This window comes from Peromyscus eremicus, chromosome 13 (assembly GCF_949786415.1).
Source record: "Peromyscus eremicus chromosome 13, PerEre_H2_v1, whole genome shotgun sequence".
Taxonomy (NCBI): domain Eukaryota; kingdom Metazoa; phylum Chordata; class Mammalia; order Rodentia; family Cricetidae; genus Peromyscus; species Peromyscus eremicus.
Window position 1 is genome coordinate 20644117 of NC_081429.1, and position 20512 is coordinate 20664628.

The following is a 20512-nucleotide window of genomic DNA, read 5'->3' on the forward strand; positions in this document are numbered from 1 at the left end:
AGATAATAAATTAGTAATTAAGATGTATATGACATCTCTGTAGTTCTTCTTTAAATTATTCCCAATGGGTCTTTTATAATTTGCTATTTTAATATTCCATGTGCTTAAAAATAAAAGCTGTAGCCGGGTGGTGGTGGCGCACGCCTTTAATCCCAGCACTTGGGAGGGAGAGGCAGGCAGATCTTTGTGAGTTCGAGGCCAGCCTGGGCTACAAAGCGAGTTCCAGGAAAGGCACAAAGCTACACGGAGAAACCCTGTCTCGAACCCCCCCCCAAAAAAAACTAATAAAATAAATAAATAAACAAACAAACAAACAATAAATAAATAAAAGCTGTAGAATTGTGTTAAAATTTTTGGAACATTATCATGAGTCACTGGGGGTTTTAATTCAAGTATTTCTATGCCATGCTACCCAAACTGATCCCCATGATCTAACATAACAAACAGGAAATCCATGTGTTTTCCTGCTCCCTTTGTAATTTACAAAAAGAAAAAAAAAAAAAAAGAAGTACCGTTTTACAAAGAAAGTCTCTGTGTGAGGCCAGAGGCTCTCTCACAAGTAAGCTACATGGAGCCACACACAGCCTCATCAGCCTTGCTGCCTATTTCTCAACCATGGCAGATGCTGTTATGCAGTACTGTCTCTTTAGAAGGGCTGCCTGGGGAAGGACTGAACAGTTTACAGAGGACATTTCGATAGCACCAGCAGACTCCACAGCAGGAATAAATGGTGCAGATAAGGAACTGTAAGCAATACACAAAGGAGGAAGAGCAGTGCAGTTTTCAAGGCAAGACCTCGTTGGCATTTACACTGAACATCATAAAGACTCATTGATTTTATAAGAGGGCCCAAAACAGGTACATTTTTAAGCAAAAGACTCAAAACATTTCTTCTGTAGTTGCACAAAACATGCTATAACAACAAAACCGTGCTGTATTCAAAGATACACTAGTGAAAACACAGAATATGGTGATGAGCTATAGAAATAAAGAACAGACGTGAAGTTTCAAGTTGACATTAATCAATTACACACCCACACACAAAATGAGAGTGAAAAAGTTTCAGTCAACTTTTTTATAGCAAGATACCCAAAGAACACCTTTAAACACAAACTGCAGCCAAATAATCAACAGATGAAAACACTAGTAAAGGCAGGAACTGCTACCTGAAACAGTCACAATTGACCCGGGGTCAATAATTCCACTGTTGGGCCTCACACAGTACCGGCGAGGTGCTGTAGTCTTCACTTTGAAACACACCTTTCTATCCGATGGATTTCGCAATTTAAGATTTGTAGTGACTACATCTGTGAAGGGGCCTGTAAGGTTTAAAAACAAGAGAATTAAAACTGGATTCACAACAAAAGTAGAATTCAAGATTAAATTAATATAATCTCAATCTCATTTTCTACAAAAAAAACCCCAAGAACTATATTTTTCCATCTTTTGATAACTCCAACCACAAAATTACTCTATGATTTTAGTTCTCTCGTTCTGATTACGTTTATTCATGTTTGTGTGTTCTGTCTATGAGCAAGTGCGTGCCACAGTGCCTGTGTGGAGACCAGAAGATGTTTTGGGATTGGTGCTCTCCTCCCGTTACATGGGTACCAGAAACCGAACTCAGGCCCTCGGGCATGGCAACAAGCATCTCCACCAAAAGCCACCTTTCTATTTCTATTCTTACAGGGTGTTCATGTCACATGACTGACAGAATTCCCCAGTGGTCTTCACCAGTGCTCCTCTTCACATTCACAAGGCCAACTGTAACAGTTTCTGATCTGAAAACTCCAAAAGCTAATAGTATTCACGCTTCTCTTCAATCATCCACTCACATACTTATGAATAATGTGTCATATCTAGATACAAAGTTTTTGTCTTAAAGCTTTGGTTCTGTACTCAACAAAATGAGAAGGACATAGAAATCAAATAGCTGATCCAGCTCTACTTAACCAGTATATCCTCACTTTTTTAAAATGGGCTATGAGATGTGAAGATAAACGTATTTGCTTTAGGCTGAAAAGCCAAGACAGATTATACAGTCCAGTTTACACAGCAAGAATTTCTTATTGATTTGAAGGCAGAAGATAAACCTAAAAACAACATGTCAAATAGAAAATGGTAAGCCTATACCATTAACTACTCCAAAAATCATTTTAAATGGTCTTTTGAAAAACAATTTTAAGCTTTTGTTTTTTATTTGTCAAAGACAACTACTATAAAAGCCTACCTGCTTTTACTTAAATCTTTTTTCATCCACATATTTGTGTTTAGAGTGTATGTTTACATGGATTGAACATCAGCCTTCAAGCTTGGCAGCAAGCTCCCTTAATCACTGAGTCACCTTCTAACCCTGTTCGTTTAAATCTTAAACAAAAATCATGTTCTTTTATAAAACTTTATTTAGAATGTCATACTTTGAAATCCAGATTGAGAAAATTCTCCAACCATATTCTATAAATAGTTTGACTGAATGTTGGGAAATTGTCTAAGACAAAGACTTCCAGAAAAGCAAAAGAGGCATTCATTACAGATTGCAGAAAATAGAAACAAACAGATCTGCCTAATGCTTAACATGAGAAAACAAAGTACTTCACAAAAGTGGGGTGATTTAAAAAGTGCTTAGTTCAAGCCTTGAGAAGTAGTTTTATTCTGAAGTGCTTGTTTCAGTATAAGCTATTCGTTCATTCTATAGACTACCTTACACCCTTTGTTGCTCCCAAACTGCTTGTCTCTTTGAAAAGCAGATGATTTAACATCTCTACAATACAATGAACCAAGATTAAAAAAGGGGGGGAGGACCTCCAACCTGTCCACTTTACTAGAAATAAATACATCTGAAAGGGGTAAAGCAAGGCATTCCCTCCTCACTAGTCTCAATGCCCATAAATCACAACAGTAACTGGGAGCTTGCAATGTGGTAGGCCTCTACAGCTGACCCTTCTGATCAGCTTGCACATAATTTTAAAAATAACTATATATTTTCAATCAACAAACTCCTAAGAATGTGTTCTGAAAAAAGTACTTAATGTATTACCCAACAGGGAATATATATTCCTAACATAAAAATGTAAAGATGAAATAATACAACCAAAGGACAAAGAATTTCTCCAGAACAAAATGCTTAGACATGTTAACCTTATGAAAACAATGTCATGAATCCTATTAGAAGACACCCAGAGAGTACACTAGAGATTCTTTACTCCAATGTGTCCTGGGCAAGCCTCAGTCTGAGGCCATAGTTTCTTCTCAGAATGGAAAATTAAAGAGTACTACTAACCATAAGCAAAATAGTCAAACGTTATGGCTAACAGAGACTCTGCTGCTTGGTTCAAAGTAACATCTCGTCCACATTTTTAAGCCATAGAATTCTTTGAGAATCTGATGAAAGCTATAACCTACCATAAAGGCATGCATAGGCATATATCCACAAAAACTTAACAATGAATTCATAAAAGCTAAGACTGTTATAGGAGCTGTTATCGCCCTACTACCAGAAACACACTCTCTCTCTCTCAAACACACACACACACACACACACACACACACACACCCCTTTACAGATCTCAGAAAAAGGGAGGTTATATAAACTGAAGGTGCTATAAGGCACCAACACAATCTTTTACCTAAAGATAAAATATTTTCCCTTGGCATAATAGCTGAGTGGTTCGAAAGGAGGGGTGGGTATATAGAATGGTAAACATTCTGCAATGCCAGGCAATCCCACAGAACAATTACATTTTATCCTACTGAACTTTCAAATGTTCATCCTGCTATGATTTGGGTTTTGAATGTCCCCCAAAGGCCTACTCTCCAGAGTGACAAAACTGGGAGATAGATGATAGACTCTTTCACTGGCTGAGGAGGTATATCCTTTTAGAGGATCGTTAAGACCCAACTCTTCCAGGCTATTCTGCTTTCTGGACATTTTATGAGGGGTTTTACTCTGCCACAAACTCCAACTACAATATGTTACCTGGTCACATTGTTCTCTAGTCTATGTCTAAACTTGATAGTGTATTATTATTTCAAAACAAAACACAATATAGGAAAAATCTCCTTTTGAGGACAACTTTGTTAGAACAGGAAATTTTTTCAACCCTGTAAAAGTGAAGGTCACCATTACAAAACTTACTCTATCAACAACAATGCCATGCTTAAGTTACCAATGCAACTCATGTGTATTAGTTCACAAACATTCACCAGTGATTCACTGACCTGACCCCGCCATAAGTATATTACATTTTGTTCTTCTATAATGGTAAAGTCATTAATCCTGTCTTATTTCTCTTAAATCCAAACTTATTCAAGTAGGTATAAGCATATATCTATTGCTGTGAAGAGCTACCATGACCATGGCAATCTTCTAAAGGAAAACATTTAATTGGGGCTGGCTTACATTTCAGACAGAAGTTTAGTCCATTATCATGATGGCATATGTCACTAGAAAAATATCTTTTAGTTCATTTTGTTATAATGAGAGCATTATATTAAATTTGTGTATGTGAGTAGATAATTTTATTTTGAGATAAGGAGCGCATAATACAAACTTTTGCTTTAAATGAAGGGAGAGATGGTCCTCAAGTTCAGTTCCCAGCACCCATGTTGGGTAGCTCACACCCACCTGCAACCCCAGCTCCAGAAGATTCGACACCCTCTTCGGGACCCTGCAAGCACCTTCCACTCATGCACATCATCCTACACAGACAGACAGACAAGACCTCTTTCTCACCCTGAACAGTGACTGCATTGATATATTTGCTTTTTAAAAATCATTTGAAGGCCAGGCAGTGGTGGCGCACACCTTTAATCCAAGCACTCAGAAGGCAGAGCCAGGCAGATCTCTATGATTTCGAGGCCAGCTTGGTCTACAGAGCGAGATGCAGGACAGGCACCAAAACTACACAGAGAAACCCTGTCTCGAAGGGGAAAAAAGAAAGAAAAGAAAAATAAAAAACAGTGAAAACACAGATTTTGCAGAGAATGTAAGCTTTTGAGCAATTTATGTTAAGAAATGAATGTTTCTATTCAGCGAGTTTCTAAAACTTAGACCCCAGATAGAAGTCTATCATTTATCCCAAATGAATAGCTTAAAATGTAGGAAACAACTACTGAAATGGCCCATCTTAAGGTCACCTAATGATTTAAGAATACTCAGTACCAATCACAGTGCCACTGTGTGACATGCATTTCTTTTCTGAGTGAAAAATCAGTTCACAGTGAAAAGCATTCTATTAAAAAAAAAAATGGTAACCCTGTCTCGAAAAACCAAAAAAAAAAAAAATGGTATGTACATTAAACATACACAGCTTTCACAGATTTGTATTTTTATTATGGGGGGAAAAACCTTTACCTTTAGACTATGTAAGGTGTTCTTTAAGCAGCTGTCAAATTTCCTAACTTCCTCAAGTGTCAGTGGCATTAAGCCAAAACGGATCTAAGTCCGGGAATAAGTTGGAAAAGCTTTGAAACTGAGATTGCAATTGTTCTTATTTACTTTTAAGTAATCTAAGAAATCCTGCCAGGACTGGAGAGATGGCTCTACAGTTTACTTGTTATAAACCAGATATACATTCTAGCACATGGGAGGCAGAGGCAGGCAGATCTCTGAGTTTGAGGCCAGCCTGGTCTACAGAGTGAGTTCCAGGACTGCTAGAGCTGTAAAGAAATCCTGCCTCAAAAGACAAACAAGTTCTTGGAGGGGACCCAGGGTTCAGTTCCTAGTACCCACACAGTGGAGACCCAGTGAACGCCCTCTTCTGACGCCTGTGAACGAACACCAGGCACACATGTGGTGCACAAACATACACTAGCAAAGCACTCATACACACAAAATAAAATCTTTCAAAAAAATTTAAGGAATTCTGACTACGGTTCTAAAAATAAGCTAAAAATAGAATCATTCTAAGTTTTAAATTTTTCATCCATCCCTAATGATGTGGATTACTGATAATAAATTTTTTTCAATTGTCAAGCTAAGCTCAGCTACAAAAAGAATCAACCAGGGATAGGAAGTACTTTGCTTCCTCCTTTATTGCGACAATCTTCATAAAGAACCTGAAATCAGTGTACCATGAACACTCAGATGCATCCACAGATTGGATTCCATCAATACTGTGCTGTGTTTCAGACAGTTTCTACGCAAGCCTTTGGGTACACAATGCTTTAAGAGTCTCTAGCATTTCTGCATGTACTCCTATCCTTTCAAGAAAAGTCCTATGAGATAATGCCTCCTTCCTGAGGATCAGATGGTATGCTTACTGCCCCAGATAGTCTCCAACTAAGGTCAGGTAAATTTCCATGCAGCACACCATGAAAGATTTAAGGTTCTCTAGCTCCGGGTTTCTGAGCGCTATGTGAAGCCACTCTCTGGATAGCTCCAATTGGAAGCCACTAAGGAAAAACACCACAATTACAGAAGCTCTTGCAGTGCCATGAATAACAAAGTAGTCCTTTTACTCCAATTCAGCTGTTTCCATGAAATTGTAGCAAGCTAACTTTTCAGTCTTTTCATAGTTGCTGACTTTCTCAGTTCTTCACTATGGGAGAGACTATGTTAGTGATGACTTCTACATAGCAGCACAAAGTTCAATACCAAAGAATAGATCTTTAAAAGGGATCATGCTGACTATACAATTCATATGAAATATAATCCATACATATTTCATGGTATTTCACATTTTTCCTAGTATGTGTATGCCTTCTCCCATTCATTCTATTACACCATAACCTCCTAAAGAAACATTTAATTCATTGCTGACTAAATTGAAGTTAACAAGCTTTGAGTCTTTTTGCTACTCAAATACATATCTAATGAACCATGCCAGAAATATGGCTAACAGTCATTTTTAAACAAGAAATCATAAAAAGCAAAAGTATGCATGTTTTACTTCAAATGTGTAACTCTTGGTCTTCATAAATCATTCTAGCTTTACACTTTTATTTTTGACTGTACTATACCTTTACTGTACTTTTATCAGAATACAAAAAGTAAAAATCCTAATGAAGAGGACTGGATATTTTCCATGTAAAATACATAAATAAAAGTGAGGACTTCCCAGTATCTTTTCACAGGTTTTGTCCAACTAAGCTGTAAGTAACACTGGCTAAACAGTTTCCTAAGTCAGGCATGGTGATTCACACCTTAATCTCAGCACTCAGGAGGTAAGAGGATCTGAGTTCAGGACCAGCCTGTCTACACAGTGAGTTTCAGGACAACCAGGGCTATGTAAGAGAGCCTATCTCCAAAAAGAGTGGAAGTCAAACCAGGTCTGATTCCAGAGTCTCAACTATACTTACTTCCATAAACATATCATGTAGATTTCTGGAGCATTAGAGCAGTCAAATTAGCATTATATAATATATTTATTTCCTTTAGCCCCACAGGTTAATGTTAAACACTTCCTGAAATAAATAAGTATTTTACATCCAAGAAAACACTATATTGCTAATTTCCTTTCATCTTAACTTTATGTGCTATTTTGACTGCATGTATGCCTGTGTTTGCCTGGTTCCTGTGAAGGCAAGAAGAGGGTGTCAGATCCCCTGGAAATGCAGTTAGATTGTCATAAACTGCCATGTGCTGCTGGAAATAGAATCCAGGTCTTTTGGAAGAGCAACAGGTGCTTTTAACTGCTGAGCCTTGTCTCCAGCCCCTACAAATTTCTTAAGCAAGGAAGTTGCCTTAATTTATTTACCTGTTCCATACTGTGCTGAAATATGAAGACTATTTCTGTTTCATTGACTGCTGTATCTCCAGCAGTTACAACAAATGCCTGACATCATAGTTACTGGTAAGCATTACTGTACAAATACTGTTGAACAAATAAACTGTCCCATTTTCTAGTTGAGTATGTATATGGGTATCTTGTCTCATGTACATCTATCTGCACATCAAAAAAGGGCATGGGATCCTTCAGGAGTAGTTGTGAACTGCCATTTGTGTACTGGGAATTGAACTCAGTACCCCTGGAAGAGCAGCCAGTGCTCTTATCCACTAAGCCACCACTCCAGCCAGAAAATGTGTTCTATTTCTATTCAGAAAAGGTTTAGTTAAAACACTCAAAAAATAGTCCTTTATAAAATTTCATTAAAGTATGAATCTTGAGATTAGTGCTAAACCAAGACTTCATAATTTGACTGAAGCCTCTAAAATTTAAAAGCTTTAATTATTTAAACTGCTTGCTACATTTATTTATCCATACTGCATTACAGAAGTAAAGTTTCCAAAAATCTTATGAAAAACTCACCAAAATGCACTTAACAGAGAGGCAGTCAGTATGTGGTCATTTGACAGAGGGAGGGAGAGAGAGAGGGAGGGAGAGAGGGAGGGAGGGAGGGAGGGAGGGGGGGGGGGACAACAGGTCTGCCCACACAATAGGTTAAATTCACAGTTAAAAGTTACCAATGAGCAGGAACCATGTCTTTTTTTTTTTTTTTAAACCACTTTCCAATACCACAATGTTATTATGGGCATGTAAATCCAATACCCACTTGTCACCTTCACAAAAGAAAGCAATTTTAATGAAAAGCTAAAATAATTATTCTTTTCATTGTTCTCAAAAACTCTTGGGGAGGGGTAAGACTGGTTTCTATTATTGGTGTATTATAGCTTTTTAAAAACAACGTAATGTAGAATACTGAATTAATGGTTTAAAATCTAAAGCCATTAATTAACTAGGTGACTGATCCCCCAAAAAACGATCTAACCTCTTTCATTAATAGAGGCCATCTCTATTAATGAAATGGTCTCTTAAGGTTCCTCTCACCTCTAAAATTAAGTGACACTATGATCAACTTATCTTAACGGTGTCTTCTCAATGGTAAATAAAGATGGCAGATGGTAATTCCATTCTGAAACATTTTGTATTTAACTTGTATTTAACTGTCTCTTCTCAACTAACCGCCTTCTGCATGCACTGGCCCAAATCTGTCACTTGTCTGTAAGTACTTTCAAGAGTAGAGGCTATCTACATTCACCTGTGTCTAAAGTCAAGGCATAAACATTTTAACTTGTCAGTCATCAGAATATAAAAAAGCTAGCCCTTCCAGTGGCCAACTATATATTTTCCCTTTGTCATTTAAATTGCATATTTAGGCCTCCCATAACTCACAGACACCAAAATCTGTGGGTGCTCACTCAGATCTATTATACAAAATGCCAAATATATTTCATACACATAACCTATGTATGGCCCACCACTATTCTTTAAAGAGTATATAGATTACAATACCAAATGCAAAGTTAATACTATGCCAATTGTTGATATATGTTAGCAGTAATTTAAAAAAAAAAAGTCTAGACATGCTCAATACAGACTTTTAAATACCTTTCCTTTTGAGTGGTTGCTTGAATCTCAAGGTGTGGAATCTGTGGACAGTGTCAACTGTTGTTTTTTCGGGTGTAATTCTGTTCTTACTCATAGTTTGGTATTTGAGGGGGGTTGTTTTTGTTTGTTTGTTTGTCCAGACAGGATCTCTTCTGTGTATCCCTGGCTGTCCTGGAACTTGCTCTGTAAACCAGGCTGGCACTGAACTCAGAGATCCACCTGCCTCTGCCTCAGTAGTACTGGAATTAAAAGCGTGCACCACCACCACCACTCAGCTAGTAATTCTTTTTAATCCTAAAATAGTGGTCCATTGAACCAATCCACACTATTTGAGGAGGGACCTTAAACTTACTTGTTTAATCCTATGTTCAGGAGCAATTCTCAGATAAATAAGTATCACCAAATACATCTAATAAAATTCTCACAAAAAGCCAGCAACTGATGGCAATATACCATATTTGTATGCAGTTTGATTTAATGTTTCCAAAGTTGGGGGCTGGAGAGATGGCTCAGAGGTTAAGAGCACTGGCTGCTCTTCCAGAGGTCCTCAGTTCAATTCCCAGCATCCACATGGTGGCTCATAACCATCTATAATGAGATCTGACTCCCTCTTATGGCATGCAGGCATACATACAGGCAGAACACTGTGTACATAATAAATAAATCTTTTTAAAAAAAAAGTTTCCAAAGTTTTTACAGATTAGGTTTTATTATTTTTTTATTTTTAATTTTTATTTTGTGTGTGATGAGTACATGTGTACTGGTGCCACAATGCAAATGTGGGGGTCAGAGGACAATTTGAGAAAATATGTCCTTTCCTTCCTCTCTGTGGGTCATGGGGACAAGCGTCTTTACCCACTGGGCCATCCTACCACCCATATTAGACTAAGTACAATTTAAATTGTAAATCAGCACATGTCAACCTAAACCAAAAAGATTCTCCCAACATCAAACAACTTTTGTGGAAGTAGCATTGCAATGGGAACACTTCTAACATAAACAGTGTGTATATTCAATTAGTCTGAGTAAAGGGAAGGTATAAAAACATAGGTTACTACATCATTTTGAAGCAATAATCCTAGGCAGTAAGCATCAATAATACAAGTGGTAATAGTCCAAAGTGTCTATGGCAGCTAGATATTGAATGAACACCCTTACAGAAAGAAGTACTTTCTGTGGAAGGTTACAGTGGCCTTTGTGTAAGGTTGTGGATCTGGCAATCTGTGGTGATAGCTCATTAAGCATGGAGTCAATTCCTTTGTATTTCATTGTTTTGTTTTCATTATCAAAGTTTGATAAAAGTCATTCCCTTTCAAGTTTAATTTTCACAGATGTTACACCACAATCTTTATATACATTTCCTATTAAACTGTAGAAATAATAATAATTCTCATTATAACCACTAAATATTCACTGTAGCAATCTCAAAAAACAAAGTAAAAATATAAAAAACAAGACACACTAATCCCAATATAGAATGAACAGAGAGCAATCTCCCAGCCTTTTTTCTATATGTTTATGTATATGTCTATATATTTATGTACCTTTCAATGAAGACTATCACCAATCAGTTTATCACTACAAGCAGAACAGATGTGACACAAAATACTTCTGGCCACAAATACTGAAATCCAAGACTAATCAAGCTCCTTTAATCGAATTCAAAACTTACAGAAAATACATTAAGACATCTGGATAGGAGAAATCCTGTCAGGCAATACAGTCTTTTCAACAAATCAATGGCAGATTTAAAGGGACAGAAAAGGACGGTGAGAAATATCACTTAAGATTAAGATAAATGCATAGCACACAGCAACCTAATGCAATGCACATATTTAAAGAAACAACTAAAAGCAGAAGTATAATTGGGAAACTTCCAGATTGACTATTAGACACTTTTAAAGATTCACTGTTGAGCTTTAAATAAGAACACCATGACATGCAAAGAAAATGTTCCCTTTTTGTTGTTAGAAATACAATCTCAGGTAACAAGAAATGAAATGTAGGCTATAGAGTATTTGTTTTAAAAGTACTTAGGCAAGTACTAGTGCTATATCTCAGTGGCAGAATGCTTGCCTAGTATGCATGAAGTCTGGGACTTGATTCCAGTACATACCCCCAAAAAAGCAAACAAAAATATGCAAATATGTAAATCAAGGTATTAATGATATACTTAAATTATTAAGTCACATTTTTTTAAAAAGCATACAATGTAGTAATACTTGGAAACTTCCCTAAGTTTAAATTTTTTAATGATCTGAGTCATATTCCAGTAAATCTAGTAAGTAAACAGGCATTTGTAAGTAATACTTCTTTTAGGTTTCATTTTCTTTCAAAAACAACTTTATAATTCTAAGGAAAGCCAAATCCTCCATCTCAGAAGAGCAAATAAATAAGCCATCATAGGACAGTCCCTCAAAAGACACAAAGTCAACAAGGAAAGGGGATCAGGAGGTGTCCAACAAAGTTAAAAGGATGCCTGGCCAGCAGGATTCCTTCACTGACCATTTCTGCATGGTTAAGAACTTTTTTTTTAAGCCAGGTATAGTGTTGCACACCTTTGATCCCAACACTGAGAAAGCAGAGGCATGCACATCTCTTGAGTTCTAAGCCACCCAGGGCTACATAAAAAGAAATCGTGAAAAGATAAGGGAGGGGTGATGGAGAGAAAGAGGTCAAAGGATACAAAGTAGCAGACTGCATGCAGGAAGAACAAGTCTAGAGACCTAATAATGCACAAGACATTCATTCAACTGTGCTGTGTCTGGATTCCTGACACATGACAAACTTTAACTCATTGGGGGAGGGGTAAAGAGGGCAAGAAAAGAGGGGTAGAAGAACAATTTGCTTCAGTCCTGCAGCCACTTATTACCTACATATATCCCATAACGTCATGTTAGATACCTGTGATGGACCATACTGTCAACTTGACAGGATCCAGAATCACCAGAGATAAGCCTCTGTGCACACCAGTAAGGGGTGACTTAGGTTAGGTTCACTGAGGTAGGAAAACCCACGTCAACTATGAGTGGCACCATTCCACAAGTTCAAGTCCTAGACTAAATAAAAAGGAGAAACACAGGTAAGCACTCATCGTCACTCTCCATGTAAAACCTCAAGCTCCTGTCACCAATTTCCTACTACGATGCACTGTACCTCCTCAAACTGTTAAGCTGAATGAAATAAGCCTTTCTTCCTAGGCTGCCTGCCCCATGTGTTTTCACAGCAATGATAAAAACTATTATCTTGTATGCATTGACAAAATTTTGGGGGAAAAGAATCTGAAACAATAAAGCAATATTACCAATTACCACTGTTAACAATTTAGAAAATACCAAATTCTAAAGAACTTACATCAAGTTTTCCCAATTTTTTATACACATGTCCCCTTCTTATCCATGAGGATTATGTCCCAAACTGCCCCCCAATGGATGCCTAAAATCAAAACCAATTATCAAGTTATATAATTTAATGCCTTTTCCATTTTAACTAAGCCTGTGTCACACACCATGGCCACACACTTTCACCATTTGAGGTACAACAGCAAAACAGAGCACAATTCCTTCCCTTCTTCACTACTTTACGGAGAGAGGCCTTTCTTATTGTAGATCTTTGCAACATCAGCATAGAATTTCGTTCTTTCCCTGGTAAGCTGAGAACTTTGCACTTCAGGGAAACACTGTGGCTTCTCTTGGGCATATCCAGGCATACTGAAATTGCCAGCACTACTGATTTTTTTAAGGCCACTTTTAAGTAAAAATAAAGTAAGGTAAGGGTAACTTGAAAACAAATGTTGTGATACCAACAATCTGGTAAGAAAATGTCTGAGTAACTGGCTGGTGGGCAGATCTGCAGTATGGAAATAACTGGTCCAACAGATAGTTAGGTCCTTGGCAAGAAGGAACAAGACAAAGCTAGGTTTTATCCTCCAACTCAGAAGGACACAAATTTAAACTTGTGAATGTTTATGTCTGGAATTTTTCCCCTTCTATTTTGGGACCACAGTTGATCACAAACCACAGATAGCAAAACTTACAAATGGGAGTGGGGTGTGTGTGACTACTGCGTATTTTCCCACTTGATTAAAATGACTTTTTAGGTGACTATAGGTATTTGTAATTGTGTGTGTACAGGTACACATGTACAAGCATGTGCAGACAAAAGAATAAACTTAGTTAGGTGTGTCATCAGGAACACCATCATCCACTTCCTCTGAGACAGTCTCTCCCTGGCCTGGACCTTACCAACTAGGCTGGACTGACTGGCCAGCAAGCCCCCAAGGATCCTGTCTGTCTCTGCAGTGCTAGGCTTAGAAGCACCCATACCTCCCTTCCACCTGGGTGCTGGGAATCCAAGCTCAGGTTCTCGTGCTTGAAGGCAAGCATTTACTGACTCATCTTCCTAGCCTTTCACCTCCTTTTTAGAGAGGGTTTCATGTAGCCCAGGCTAGCTCCAACTCCAGATTCTCTTCTTCCTTCTACCTTCCAAGTGCTAGGATTGTAAGCTTGTATCATCAATGCCAACAAGCCAAGCTAAATGTCTTTCTGATACTTACATGCAGTCACAAATCTTCAAAAGCCGCGCCCCCTAAAAAACCCTCTTATCACTGACTCTACAAAAAGTACAAAAACCAAACCATCTTAGTCAACTCTTTACAAAATACCCTAGCTCTCATTATTTAGAACTATGAAAGTTCAAAACACAGGTATGTGCAATAGTCAAGTAAAAAACCCAACTGCAAAGAGACCCAAGATTTTTTTTTTTTAAGAAAATTCCAATTACAGGTAAAATTATCCCCCAAAAATTCAATTAATCCACATCTATATACACTTCCAGAACCAAATGCCTACCTGACACCTCCTCTACATGTCACACCAGCAGAAGCATGGTCTTCTTCCTTCTATCCTTCTCCCATATACCCTATAGAGTATGTTACCAGTCCTCATCCAGACATCCAGTGTTTCTCAGCTCAGTGAACAGTACCACCATCCTTCCATTTTTATGCACTCCATCTATGAAACCACATCTTCTCTCTCAATGCACACATCTATTTTGACCTTTAATTATTTCCAACACCAATGGCCATCTCACTTCTAATACCAATTTGCATGGCTACCATTGTTTTCTTTTCTTTTTTTAAGTTTTTTTGAGACAGGGTTTCTCTGTGTAGTTTTGTGCCTGTCCTGGATCTCATTCTGTAGACCAGGCTGGCCTCAAACTCAGAGACCCACTTGGCTCTGCCTCCCGAATGCTGGGATTAAAGGCATGCACCATCACCGCCCGGCCTACCATTGTTTCTTAATGAAACACAAAATACCCTAGCCCACCCTTTACAGCTGTGCCCCCCCCACCACCAAAAAAAAAAATTAAAATGCACACACTTAAATAAAATCCCTCAGTGGCTTAGGACAAAAAAATAAATAAATAAAACTTTTAACTGACCTACCAAACCAGAACTACACACACCTTGGTCATTTCTACTACTGCCATCTGGAACCCTTTCAGCTGAACATCATGTGCTCCCTCCTACCACAGGACACTGTAACTACATTTCTTTCTTTCTTTCTCTAGGTTAGCGGTTCTCAACCTTCCTAAACGCTATGACCCTTTAATGAAATTCCTCATGTTGTCGCAACCCACAACCTTACAATTATTTTCACTGCTACTTCGTGACTAATTTTGCTGTTATGAATTGTAATATAAATCTTTTTTGGAGACAGAGGTTTGCCAAAGGAGTAACGACTGCTTTAGGTAACTTCTACTTACAACTGGAATCTCAGTTCCCAACTGTCAAAAGCTTTCCCTACATTTTATTCATCTGAAAACTGGGATCTTGCTCTTCCTTTAGAATTGCCCCCACAAAAAACAAGGACTGTTTACAACTGTAGTTCCAACACTTACTCCTGACAAATTCATGATTGAATTAATTCCAAAAATAACAAGTTTACAAGCAGAGATGTATTAAAGAAATCAGATCAACAGAGGTAAAACTATGCAGGTCACTTGGGAAGAAAAGGTATCAATAGAATTAATTACCCAACATTGGACCCTGCATGCAACAACGACAACCTGACAAGCAAGATATGCCCACTGGTCCAATAGTGGCATGACCAATATGGAGGTAACTACTCGGTTTCTAATTGTATTTGAAACCTATGCACAGGAAAGGCTGATCCTGTAAACCTAGTCTAAAGCCCACTGCTAGGGAGATCCTAGGTAGAACCTACTACTGTTGACTTACTAAATGCTCTTGTTGTTGACCTGCCCTTCGAAACATTCATGCTTATAGCCACATAGATAACTGCTGCTCTCAATCTTTATCAGAGAAGCTTCTTTTTGTAATGAGCAATAATTAACTCAGGACTCAGAACCTGCCCAGGTGCTAAGATTAGTGATAGGAGTGCTCAACCCTAAATGGGCTACACTCCCCTCAAGGACTAGAGAATATCAAAGAGGAAGTGAAAAGAATGTACGAGCAGAGGACAGAAAAGAGTGCAATGAGATGCTGTTTTCTGGGGACATGATATGGCCATTGCCCTTCCAAACTCACAGCAGCTGTGGTTACCTACGCAAGACCTGCACATGGTCAAGTCAGTGACCATTACTGAGAAAAGGGGTCAGGTTTTTTTTAGGGGAAGGGAGATGGCAGCTAGTAGGCTGCTCATACTCCCATGGACACCCTCACACCAACACACATGGGGATAGCACTAACTGGATTCACTAGACTACTTTTTAAGGTGGTGGGAGCCTGGAGAGATGGCTGAGCAATTAAGAGCACTTGTTGCTCTTTCAAAGGACCTGAGTTCAGTTCTCAGCACCCACATCAGGCAGTTCAACCACACCATCTGAAACTCCAGCTTCAGGGAATCCTACACCTCTAGCCTCCAAGGGCACCTGCATTCATGTGTACACAGCCACATGAAGGCACACACCTACCAACACAAAAAATAAAAATAAATCTTTTTAAAGAGGGCATGAAGGTGGGAGAGGAACATTGGGGGGGGGCAGGTAGAGTAGAACACAGAACGATCGAGATACATTGTGTGTGAAATTGTCAAAGAATAAAAGTGGTTTGGTTTTTTTTGTTGTTGTTGTTGTTGTTGTTCATTTTAAAAAATGGTTGGAGGGATGGCTCAATGGTTGAGAACACTGGCTGCTTTTCCTGAGGATCCAGGAAAATTCCCAGAACCCACATGGCAACTAATGACCATTTGTAACTCCAGCTCCAAAGGATATGACACCCTCTTCTGGCCTTTGCAGGCATCCAGCACCTGAGTAGTGAGTACACATACATACATGCAGGGAAAAACTTAGACAAAGAAATAAAAAATAAATCTTTTAAAGAGATTTAAAAGAAATCTTTTAAAAAAAAAATTCCAGATCCTCTTGGTTGTACTGGGAGTCCAAAGCTGATCTGGGCTACATACAAGAAACCCTGTCTCAGACAGGAAATTGGTAGTTGACAGTGATACCACAGGTCTCTCCATTCATCAAATAATACCATGAGCTACCTTCAACACAATGATTTCAGTCAATTTTTCCTTTTTCCCCTGACCATTAGGAAGAAGAATACACTTGGAATTATTTTAACATTTGCAAAACTTTCTTCTTCAAACTTCCCTCCAATACTGTTATCAGCTAGGAAAAATAAAATGCTACATAATATACAAATTTTGCAATACATTAAATTTTAAGGGCAAAAAAGCTTTTTCCGTGAAGTATCTAATTTCAAATCTAAATTACTGGTAAAATTACTGGTAAGGTTAAAAAAATCTAAGTATCTTTTTATGCACAAAAGCATTTAAAGGGTATGCTTTAGAATTCATTCTACAACCATAAAAGATTTTCTACATATTACTAGTTAAAATTTGACTAAAAGATGGAGATACACAAAACTATACTTTTCCAAAACTGTGCAAAGTAATAATTCTCATCAAGTCATTATTCATGTTAAAGGAAAACCATCAATCTCAGAATGGTTGAATAAGTCACTCCTGAAGGAACTACCAACACAAATGCTGGATCCAAATAATTCAAGTAAACCTAGCAAATAAAGAATTTTACAAAGGAAAAAAGTGTAAACAACCTACCCTTAAATGAAAAGGTAAAAATTAGTTAAATAATTTTTGATATGGTCAACCAAAAGATCGCGCACACTGCAGATTCTATATCACCCTATTTAGTGTAGAGCTGCGTACTTAAAGACAGAGGTTTCCACTGTACAAGTTATCTGTGACTAACAAAGTAACATGAAGAAGGAAAGCATCAAACCCCAAATGTCAAACTCCTACTTCAATCCTCTCCTGTTCTCCCTATCATCTCCTATTCGCCCACCTTTACAGAAGTCTTTCAACAACTGGGCATTTAAACACAGGCATCGAAGTCTTCTCACCTCAGTATTTACCACTCCCTTTGCATAACTTTCCCCAGCCGCTTCAAAAGCTTCCTACAGAGAAAAAGCTCCTTTTCTCAGACATGCTACCGGCCCTAAGATACCTCTTTGGTCTTCCTCACTAGCCTTGGGATCATTATTTTGATAACACAAGTAGAACCTGTTGTATAAACACAGCTGTAATTATTTAACATCAAAAATAAACGATATGCGTGGATACTGCACAACGCAGTATTTCCTCTGGTTTTTAAAACCTGCCTCATAAAATGCTTTTCACACAGGCTATGCAGTAGAGAGTATCTCTTAAACTGTCAAAGGGGAAAAGCAAACAACACTGAGTATCGTAAAGATTTACATTCAATCGCTTCAACTAACGATGACTACTTTAGTACAAATACTTGAAGGACTTCTCTGCACACCCCTGCCCAACCCCCCTCCAAAAATCAGGCAATACAGAAATTTGCTGCAGCAAAATGTACGCAAAATATCTAGGTTCTGAGACACCGTCTAGTGTCTGTCTCCCCATGTAGCCCAGGCTTGTTTCAAACTTTCCATGGTTCCTGGCTTGGCCTCCAAGCCGGGAATCTAAGTGTGGTTCACCACCCCTAGTTTCAAAGATATTAGAGCTGCCTTAAAATCAAGTTCTTGTCTAATAAGGAGTTCTATAGGTTTCCATTCAGAGAAACTTGTAAATGTACTGAAAAACTTACAGAATAGTACTACTAGCAAAATACCAAAATATTCTTAAGTCCTAAAACTATTTAAAATATAATTTTTTTAAAATTGTTCCCACAGGGACAATCCAGCTATTTTTCATTCGGACTCAATCTTACACAATCATGGGTTTACTTTTCCTTTTAATGCTGGGATTGCTATGCAACCTTAGGAAAATCGTTCTCATCACAGTTCCTAAAATTAAAACCCAACGTATTAACTTCCAAAGGGGGACTCGCTTTACATTTAAAAAGAGGAAAGAGGTCTTCTTTTTAGCTCCACATTCTCAGTATTCCTTAAAAATTAATAGGTTGCTCGGTTTAAACTTTTCTTCCCCAGCGTACCCTACACAGAGGCGCAAAAGGCCCTCGATCTGAACAACAAGGATCGCCAAGTCAGTGATCCTCTATCACAGTCAATGCTCCAAAGTCAACAGTTCTAGAGCTGTGTGGCACCTTATCAGCTTTCTCAAGGTATGCTGGGAAACGGCAAACGTTAGAGTCACAAACACTGAGAATTCCTCAGCAAAAAGACAAGCGTGATCCCCAGGGCGAGGAGCAGACACCAGGTCCTCCGTACCCGGGGACCCACTACCACTAACCTACAACCATCCATCCCCCAGCTGACGCACAGCCTTCTGCCGCGCTCTTGGGGCCCTGCCAACACCCGGGGTCACTCCCAGCCAAGACACCGCTGGGCCTCCCGGCTCTCCGGAGCCCCCCCGCACCTGACAGGGGAGACTCCGGGCGAGGCCCTCGACCGCCCCACCCGGTCCTGCGCGCCTCGCCCGTGGGGACCGCGCCTGCCCGCGGCCACCGACAGCCGCCCGCTGACGCCCGCAGACCCCCGCCGCGCCGCGGCCCGAAGCTCCAGCCCCCAGCCACCTCCCGCAGGGCCCTGAGCGCGCTGCGGCCACCCCGGGGCAAGGACACCGTGCGGGTTCGGCCGGTCGGCCGGGCGAGCGAGCGAGCAGGCGGGCGGGCGAGCCAGGCGCGGGCGGGCTCCCGCGGCGCCCCCGCGGGCCGCAAGATGGCGGCGGCGGCGGCGCCGGGCTGAGCCCTCCGCGGCGCCCGGCCGGCTGGCTGGCTGGCTCCTTCCCCTCCCCTCCGCAGCCCGGGGCGGGCAGCGGCGGACAGCGAGGCGCGGGGCCCAGGAGACGCAGCGGGGCCGCGGTTCCGACGCTAGGCGCGGGCGTGGGGGAGGGGAGCGCGGCCCGTCCGGCCTTGCCGCCGCCCGCCCGCCCGCCCGCCCCGGTCCCCGCTCGGGCGCGTCCTAGCCAGCTTACCTTTGAATTTGAGGTCGGAGGCTGGGTCGAGGACCAGGATCTGCTCGTGCTTCGCCATGGCCCCGGAGGCGGACGCCATCGGAGACAGCGCAGAGCGGGGGCGCGCCCGCGGCGGCGGCGGCTCGCTGGCGGGGGCGGAGGCCGGTGGCGGCGCCGGCTCGGCGGAGCTCTAGGACGGGGCCAGGCTCACGGCGACTCCCGAGGCTCCGCGCCTGCTGCCGGGCCGCGGGGTTCCGAGGGCCTCCTGTCGGGTCAGCAGCTCCGGGTGTCACAACTGACTCAACCCCACACCAGCCGCCGCGGCCGCGCGCACTGCGATCCTTCGGCTCCCCACGTGACGGCCTCGACGTGCCTACGTGCGCGCCGCCGCGGCCCGGAGCCCTCGTGCTGGCCCCGCCCTCTGGGCCGAACCCGGCTCAACGCTGAGCTAGTGCGCCTGCGCACCGCCCCTCCCACCCACCCCCCGCCCGGGCTGCGGCTCCCGGCGCCGTTCTACTGTCAATGGCTGCGGAGCGAGCTAGGGGCGGAGCTGGGCTCTCGGCTGGAGACGCGGTGCGCGGCGCCGGGACGGGAGGCGTCGTTCTCGGCCCCGAAGAGCTGCGAGTGCGGAGCTGGAGCGCCTACGACGATGGGGCCTCACGGCGTTCCAAGTGGAATTCCGAACGGAAGAGCGTCAAGAAGCGCCGGGCACCTCGACTCCCAGCATGCTCCGTGCGGGCGGGGCCTCCGCGGGGGCTGCTGGGAGCCGGGAAGGAGCCCGCGGTCCGTTGGAGGCGAGTGGGTGGGGCCGCT

The 20512-nt window shown here is 41.0% G+C and overlaps 1 protein-coding gene across 4 annotated transcripts in view; it reads right to left on the minus strand.

Moving 5' to 3' along the window:
• The window catches only part of Vapa (VAMP associated protein A), a 35044-nt gene extending 14950 nt beyond the window's left edge, over positions 1-20094 (minus strand). Inside the window, exons 1-2 of one of the 4 annotated variants that reach the window (XM_059278656.1) lie at positions 19721-20094; positions 1167-1319 (exon numbers count right to left, since the gene is read on the minus strand). In XM_059278656.1, coding sequence (XP_059134639.1) covers positions 1167-1319; positions 19721-19799 — 232 coding nt within the window. In that variant the 5' untranslated portion in view covers positions 19800-20094. The remainder of the gene's footprint in view (positions 1-1166; positions 1320-19720) is intronic. The other 3 variants (XM_059278655.1, XM_059278654.1, XM_059278657.1) reach the window with 3 other exon arrangements.
• Positions 20095-20512: the final 418 nt, after the last annotated feature.